The sequence below is a fragment of the Poecilia formosa genome, unplaced genomic scaffold, assembly GCF_000485575.1.
Source record: "Poecilia formosa unplaced genomic scaffold, Poecilia_formosa-5.1.2 Scaffold234, whole genome shotgun sequence".
Lineage (NCBI taxonomy): Eukaryota > Metazoa > Chordata > Actinopteri > Cyprinodontiformes > Poeciliidae > Poecilia > Poecilia formosa.
The window spans coordinates 755,096-763,582 of NW_006800173.1; the positions used below are offsets into that span (position 1 = coordinate 755,096).

General features: G+C 38.1%; 1 protein-coding gene across 36 annotated transcripts in view; it reads left to right on the forward strand.

Moving 5' to 3' along the window:
• madd (MAP-kinase activating death domain) overlaps positions 1-8,487 on the forward strand; it is a 69,009-nt gene that overhangs the window by 41,272 nt on the left and 19,250 nt on the right. For 18 of the 36 annotated variants that reach the window (XM_016680137.1, XM_016680131.1, XM_016680135.1 and 15 more), the window contains 14 exons: positions 267-417; positions 738-941; positions 2,203-2,253; positions 3,663-3,766; positions 3,949-4,032; positions 5,005-5,163; positions 5,507-5,627; positions 6,253-6,315; positions 6,968-7,088; positions 7,178-7,283; positions 7,382-7,492; positions 7,567-7,674; positions 7,758-7,922; positions 8,004-8,076. In XM_016680137.1, the coding sequence (XP_016535623.1) occupies positions 267-417; positions 738-941; positions 2,203-2,253; positions 3,663-3,766; positions 3,949-4,032; positions 5,005-5,163; positions 5,507-5,627; positions 6,253-6,315; positions 6,968-7,088; positions 7,178-7,283; positions 7,382-7,492; positions 7,567-7,674; positions 7,758-7,922; positions 8,004-8,076 (1,621 nt within the window). The remainder of the gene's footprint in view (positions 1-266; positions 418-737; positions 942-2,202; positions 2,254-3,662; positions 3,767-3,948; positions 4,033-5,004; positions 5,164-5,506; positions 5,628-6,252; positions 6,316-6,967; positions 7,089-7,177; positions 7,284-7,381; positions 7,493-7,566; positions 7,675-7,757; positions 7,923-8,003; positions 8,077-8,487) is intronic. The other 18 variants (XM_016680148.1, XM_016680152.1, XM_016680151.1 and 15 more) reach the window with 6 other exon arrangements.

Below are 8,487 nucleotides of genomic sequence, written 5' to 3' on the forward strand. Positions count from 1 at the left end.
GCCGATCGATCGGCACACCTCTATTCCCTATTGGGAACATGCGTCTTATCTTATGGAAAGACCAAGGCGAATGAATACTTTTGCCAGAGACTTGATTTGCAGAAAATCAAATCTGAAGTTTGTTTCTGGAGGGCATGCAGTAGTGTATTTTTGAGGGCTGTATTCTGTCTTTGTAGTGATCTGAAGATTGTAAAATCCTAGATCATGATCAGATTATGGGTTGCTTGTGATGGCAAACCTTCAATAACCAGTTTGTCTGTTTCCAGGAGGTGAACAGAAAAGTTTACAAAGGCATGCTGGACATCCTGAAGTGCACGGTTTCCAGTCTGGAGCATTCTTATACCAATGCTGGTCTTGGAGGAATGGCTAGTGTCTTCAGCCTGCTGGAAATAGCACGCACACATTATCAAACCAAAGGTATGCCCTAAAACTTAAAAACTGCCTTCATGAAGTTTATACCTAATTGTGAGATTCATATGAAGTACTCTTAGAAATGTATAAGATTCTGTGTTCAGGCTAACATCAGGGTGCTTGTATTGTTTACTTGTCAATGCACTTGCTCTGCATAGCTTTGTGCTGCATGTCAGACTGTCTTACGGCATTAACTAAAGCTGTTCTTTGCTTTTTTTTTGTCAAATAATCTTTTTCTTCTCCCCATTTTAAACTTTTAACTTACTTCCTTCTCCTGTGTTTGATGAACTATGTCTTTGGCCCCCTTAATTTTGGTAACTTGGTAGACCCGGAAAAGCGCAAGCGAAGTCCCACAGACAGTGCTGGCAGCCCGGGGAGTAAAGAGAGTCCTTCTGGTCGTATGGAGACAGCCAGACCTCAGGGCCTCCTGAATATCCCCCAGCTGCAGCTGCCTCACCACACCACGGGCAAAGGAGCCCGCCATTTTGATACCCGAAGTCTGAACGAGGAGAACTTTATTGCCTCGATTGGTGTGTACACCACTCAAGCCTGGTTGCATGTGCACTGTAACCCCCCTCCTTCCCCTGCCCCCACCGTACAAGCTCATCAACCTTAAACCTCTCCCACCCTACTTCCAGCCGTCTCAGTGAAAGATCCCCCAGACAACAACCAACAGGTGTTATTATATTCCACACACTTTAACTGAAATTACCGTTGATAATCACGTAGGATGGCTAACCAGCTGAAATTTTATATTAAAATTGTTTAAATTAAATTAAAGTTGTATAATAAATTAGTTTTGAAGTGTATGGAATATGCATCCTGTTTCCAGCCTGGACTGTGTGTGTTTGTGGCCTTTTCCTTAAACATCCGTGAAGCTGTTTTCCTCCCCTTTGGGGTTCTGTTGTTGGCCTTTTAGCACCTTGAATGCATGTGGTTGTTTTGTTCTTGCAGTGTGAAAATCTGCAGTAGGGGACAAGGGGAAAGTAGAGTTATACACATCGATGGTCAAATCGGTGTTCATCTGAGCCTTTACTGCAGGTTTCTTCAAGGTGTGCTGTAGAAAATGAACAAAAAAAACAAAACAGCTCCTTTGCTATCAGCATGGAGGGTGGAAACAAAACTCCCCAGTAAACAGTCCCAGTATATAGAAAATTCCTACAACAGACTTGTTTTTTGGGCATATAGTCCTTGATTTTTCAAATAAAATTCTGGGTCTGTCTACAGGGGACTCCTCTCAGTTCGTCCACCCACACCTCTCCTACTCTCACCCCTTTTTCTACCTGTTAGAAGTTGCACCTTCAATTCTACAGAATGCTGTGAGACTTGCATCTCAGCTTCTGCAACTACTCCATTCCACTCACTGGCTATCAACATCATCCCACGCTCTTTTTCCCAATCAGCCTCCTCGTTTTCACCTTTGCTCTGGAAAGCCAGACACATGCGATGGATGAACGTAGACGGTCAGAGCCAAAGCTCTGTAACAGCACTGTGTGGCTCTCCAGGACTCTGTGTGGAGAGGTTGGGGTGTTTTGTAATGTTACCTAAGTAGCTGTTGCATAACAAATCCAATATAGCCCTATAACATTTTTTTTAAATATAATTTTGTCCTAAATGAATCAACACTACATGCCAACATTACAAAACACCTTCTTTTAGAAAGTAAAACATTCTAATGCTTCTTTTGTTTTGAGTTTGGTTTTAATGCTCACCCACCATACATGCCTTTTCAACCAGCTCTCTGACTCTCTCTCTGTCTTTCTCTCCTTGCTTGCAATGCATCTTGGGTAGAATTGTGGAGCAAGCACCAGGATAAGCAAAAAGCTATGGAAAAACAACAGAGTAAGAGACTTTTCACACACCAAAAAAAAGAACAAAAAAAACTAACTTAAAAACTGGGGTGTTAAAGTGAATTTTTTTTCAACCCCCTTATCTTTGCACTTTCTTTTTTTTTTACCTCTTCTCTCACTCGTGTATTTTTCTATGCGTGAAACAATAACCAGCAATAATCTAGATCTGAATGGACAAACCCTCCCCAAATTAGGGGTTATAGTGTCAGTGTGTTTTACATATTTGAGTATAAATTAAAAATTGAAGTTGGATAGGATTAATTTAGGTTTAGATCATCTTTTTTTATTATTTATTCCAAAAGAGTAAAACTGCATGTCACACTGTTAATATTTGTATTTGTAAAAGCAAAAAAAAAAGGTGAGAAACATACCTCATCCCTCTATTTGACAATTATGTACAACTTGTGTTTTCATTATATACTGTAAGGCTAAAAACAAAATATAATGAAGGGTAAAAGTTAAAATCTTTAGGATTGTTGGATTAACTGACATAAAAATGACAGAAGCTTACTGTAACATTTATTGGCTTAAGCTGAAGCAAAGTGTATTCTTGTTTTATCATGTTCTTCTTCTTCCTCTCTTGCAATCATGCATCTAGATGAGCAGAAATGAATACCTGCTGCCCTGTCCTGCTCTTTTTAACTGTACTTTTTTCCAGTTTCAAGTGACTTGCTGTAACATTACAGCCAACTTCCCACAGTTTTCTGATGCATTATGAATCGCTTTGCCAAAGTTAAATGTCACAAAAAAGTGAGAACTACACAGACCTGTATGGATGCACGTGTCGCCACATGTCCACCTACAAAGATGATAAATAACAGTCACACTTGAAACAGAAAATGTCTCCTTTACCGACCATGAGTTTGTCTGCATGCCTAACTGCCTGTGTCTGTTTGTGGGGTTTTGGTGTAAATTGGGCCACATTTGCAACACTGATTGAAAAATAATGTCTCGCTCTTGCAGTTTTGTTTTCATTTGTAATGTTTTCCGAATTGCAATGTTTTCTGCTTTCTGTGCTTGCTTCTGTCTCCTCTCTCTGTCCTGTTAAGATGATCTTACTCTGAACCAGAGTAACTTGCACAGGAAGTTTTGAATTTTTTTTATGAAACAAGCTTTCCTATTCTGTATAATTAGTAAAGAAAAATGCCTCCCTACACTTTAAAGCTAGTAGCAGCTTATATATTGAAAATGAAAAGTTTTTCTCAAACTTCATAAAGCTATTGTAATTGAGTGTGCAGCGTACACACATAGTGAGATGTCTAAGCAGTCGTTGACCCTTCAAAGGGATGTAGTGTCAGGGCTACTATGCTGTGCAGGCTTTGAGTGAGACGGCCTTCTATAAGGTAAGAACATCATGAGGCCACATGTGAAAACAGGCTGATAATTAGATGTAATTTGCAGGGGCTGAAGGGGTAAAGCAGCAGCGCCCGCAGGTGACTGACGCAGAGGAGAAGAAATCACAGATCAGTGCTGATAGTGGACTCAGTGTCGCATCTGGTTCTCAGGTTTGTCCTATAATTACTGCTGTGTGAAAACATATTAGTGATAATAAAATCTTGGATGTAATTTGTTTTGTTTATTATTTGTTTTACTTTGAGATTATAATTATAACCAAAGTGCACCTTATTTGGAGGGATAGTTCACATTTTGCAACAGCTAATCAAATTTTTTTTCATTCCTTGTATAGAAGAGCGACACGGAGTCTGTAACCAGTTCAGAGCCGCCGATCCTCACGAGGAGCACCAGCCAGGACTCGGAGGCCAGCACAGTGGTAGGGCATGGCCAACTCGGATGACTTGCACTTTATTTATTCTTTTTTTTTTTTTTTCCCAACAGGAGTGCGCCCATCATTCATCCAAAACATAAATACATGACATGAGCCACTTGGTTTTATTTTAAATAATCATATTTTCCAACTGCTATTTCAATAATGTGTCGTATTGATTATTATCGCAGTAACAATGCTGTGTGCATTGTGTATTTTGATATAGGCTTGAGCAGAAAAAACCTAGAAAAAAAATACTTTCACTATATTAAATATATTTTTTTTAGAATTTAATTTTTTTATTCTTTGTGACCGGAAATATTGTTAACCAGCCTTAGGTGCTGTATATTAGCCAGCTGACACAGTGTTGAGCAACAGGTGGGGGAGGGATAGCGCTGCTCTGTACTCCCATCAACCCAGAATAGACTCAGGACTTTTTGGCCCTTTTTGGCTTTTTGGCTCTCGATTAAACTGTATGGTATGGAAGATGTTAACAGCTACATTTCGATAAACCTTAATACTGATAACTGGCACATGCCTGTGAATGAACTGAAATAATTACTAAATCCTCTTCTTTAATATAGTTCCAAAATGCCATTTTTACTGTTTATAGATTGTATCCAAAATATTGAATTTATTTTAAATTTAGCATATAGAATAAATTTAGGAATTGTTCGTTTTCTGTAACCCTCAAAAATGAGACATGATGCTTTTGTGGTATAAGAATAATCCACTGTATGTTGAATTAATTCCTTGATGTAGGTAAGGAAAATAAGTTTAAATTTTCAGATGGCTCATGTAATTAGAAAATATGCAAAACTCCCAAAGACACAGAGCTACAGTTTCATTAATAAAAAGCTGGAATAAAATGGAAAATACTGTCTTCTATTTACCTTTACTGCATTAAGTGAACAATGAATGTAAACATTCAAAAGTCTACGTATGAAACCTTTATTACTCTGAATTTTAACATTTTAGATTAGCAATAGCTCTGGTGAGACCCTTGGGGCCGACAGTGACCTGAGCAGCACAGCAGGAGATGGTCTTGGAGGGAGAGCTGCTCCTCATTTGAATCAGTCCAGAGGAACTCTGTCTGACAGTGAGATTGAAACCAATCCAGCCACAAGCTCAGTCTTCGTAAGTAAAAAAACAAAAACAAAAAAACTTCCATATACACCAAAGAATACTGATTGGTTAAAATCCTCTCTGAAAGTCCTTAAACCTTGTTACTGCCATGTAGAATAGTTGTCCAAAAATGATTCAATATATATCTGCATAAATTTTCTCTTGTAAGTGCAAGCTGACATTGGACATACATTTTGTTTTTCTTTTACTAAATATAAACTCTGCAAGTACTAAACAATTCACCGACTGCCAAAAAAATTAGTAAAATAATATTTTTGTTGTGATAATTTTAGCAAAGCAAACTTGTGATCATTGTGCTTGCAGTTTGACAAACCTGGTTTTTCTTCTTCCATAGGGAAAAACTCACACTCTTAAACCAGGTGCAAAAGATCATTTACCTGCAATGGTCAAAGGGCCTCCAGTTCAACCAATGGAGGACATCAGTATGAGGATTTATCTGTTTGAAGGTTTGCTGGGTAGGTGCTGCTCTCTTGATTTCTGCTTTCTCTGTAAACTTGCTCTACAGACGATTTTATGCTTCTGATGTTTCATGTCTACTGAAACAGCTCTGTTTCCTTTGAGTTTAAATTGTTATGCATTGCTGACATTGTGCATTTTGACTTGTATATATTTTTTTACATGTATTTTTTAAAGATTTTACTAAATTACCACAGTTATACACATTTTATTTAGCTCTATGTAAGTGAACAAGATGTCTTGAATTCATATTTTAGTAACCATTGTTCAGCTCTACAACAGTTAAAATCTGTATTGGTAGAATATTACTGGACCATTTCCTGAGTCCTGAATTGTGTTTTAAATGCAAAATACTCGAAGGATTAATGTAGTACTGTCAACACAAACTCCATTTCCATTATCTGTCCTTGTTTGTGAAAATGTCTGATGCAAACTTGAAGCTTTGAAGCAGTGTGTTAAAAATCACGCTCTGTATTAATCCTTGTCATGTTTCTGTGGTGTGCATCTCGGCTCGCTCAGCTCTCGTTTTTTGCCATTAAACCCATTCACACCTCTTTGCCTAACCCCGGCGCTGCTCTTGCTGCTTTTTTCTCTTCTCCTGCTGCTCATGGGAAATTTCTCCAGGGCGGGATAAGAGCTCCGTTTGGGATCAGCTAGAGGATGCGGCCATGGAAACCTTTTCTCTAAGTAGGGCTGATCTCTTGCCTTTGCCCCTTTTTTATGTGTGTGTTGTGCTGGTGGATTGTGTTTCTTTGCTTAGCTCATCTAGCTCTGTTCAGTCTTTTTATCTGATGAGCGTTTTACCTGTTCTTTAGTGAGGTTTAGATCTGTGCATATAGGGGTGGGAAAATGTTTTTTTTTTATAATATCAAAACAGAAAAAAAAATAGTCTGTCACACCTACCATCTTTCTGTATACATTGACTACACACAGATTGTTTTATTTGCAGTCCTTTTTCACTCATTTATTTATTTATATAGTGCTTTACAAAAGTCAGAGAGCTAAAATGCTTCACAAAGATCAATAATAAACAAAGAAAAGGAAAAAAAAGCTAGAAATCTGGAATAAAATGTCCCATTTCTATCTATGCAATTATTAAAAGGCTTCCTGATTAAAAATACCTGAAACTTTGTTCTAAAAAGGCCTGAGTCAGTGATTGAGGGTAGGTCCAGATGAATCTGATTTCAGTCTGGGTGTCTTGTGTTCCTCAAATTATAATTCTAAAAGAAATATACATATGTTTCGGAATTTTATATTCAAGTTGGCATACGATTTGAGTTGAGCCAAGTGAGCAGCTGAAGAAGATTTGCTCACTTGAGACAAAACAAACTGTTTTCAGGTAAGGAGCGCTCCACCCTTTGGGATCAAGTGCAGTTCTGGGAGGACGCCTTCTTAGATGCTGTGATGTTGGAGCGCGAAGGAATGGGGATGGACCAGGGACCTCAGGAAATGATTGAAAGGTTTTCTTATTTATTATTATTTTTTTCAGCATCCAAATGTGAGTTTTAAAACAATTTTAAGAATCCCTCTGTTTTTCATAATAACTCAGATACTTGTCACTTGGAGAGCATGATCGCAAGCGTCTGGAGGACGATGAGGACAGACTCTTGGCCACCCTTCTGCACAACATGATTGCTTACATGCTAATGATAAAAGTATGACAGCCTGTTGCTCTGTTTAAGCAGCTGTAGTTTTATTGTTTTCTTTCTTTGAGATGAGTGGACCAGCGTGTAAATGTTTTTTCTTGATTTAGGTGAACAAAAATGACATCAGGAAGAAAGTGAGACGTTTGATGGGCAAATCTCACATCGGACTCACATACAGCCAAGAGATCAACGAAATACTGGACAAACTGGCCCATATGGTGAATATATCTTCCACTTTTTCCATTTGACCTCTCTTAGTTTTTTGTAATTGATTTTTACCAATCCTATGTAGAATGGTCGTGAGCTGTCCATCAGGCCCAGTGGAAGTCGTCACATCAAGAAACAAACATTTGTTGTTCATGCTGGCACTGATACAACAGGAGACATCTTCTTTATGGAGGTAGGAAAAGGCTTTCATCATTGCTGCATATATCATGATCTGTTCTTGTTTTTGCACTAACAAACATTCACCAATGTTTAAAGGTTTGTGATGACTGCATAGTCCTGCGCAGCAACGTCGGTACGGTTTACGAGCGCTGGTGGTACGAGAAGCTCATCAACATGACGTACTGCCCCAAGACCAAGGTGTTGTGTCTGTGGAGACGTAACGGCCAAGAGACGCAGCTCAACAAGTTCTATACCAAAAAGGTCTGCAACTGTGCATCTTGTGCTTCTGCAAACTTTAGGAAGAAGTTGTTTAAAAATTAAAGTAACTTTCCTCTGTTTCAGTGTCGCGAGCTCTACTACTGTGTCAAAGACAGCATGGAGAGAGCCGCAGCAAGACAGCAAAGCATTAAACCAGGTTGATACCTTTGAGATGACTGAGGCTCAGTCGATGTTGCCAACTCTTAATTTGACATTTAATTTATATCCTCTCTAAATTTTTAAAATAACTGTGATAATTTTATTCATAAAATTCTGAATTAGAATTTTATGATTCTAATTAATTCATTCTAATCATTAATTAAATTTAATGATTAGAATTAAAAAAACACTACTGCAGACTTAAAAACCCCCATCAATTTAGGTAGTTTTCAGATTCATCAGAAGTGAATGGAAAAAGTGGAAAATATTTTCTCAGTCTATCCATCCATTCACTTATTTCCTTGCAGTTAATACATGTTTGTATTTGCACTTTAAAGGAGACATATTTTGAAAAATTCACATTTTGTATGTTTTTGTTCTTCTATTTGGGTCTCAGCTGCTTCTAAAA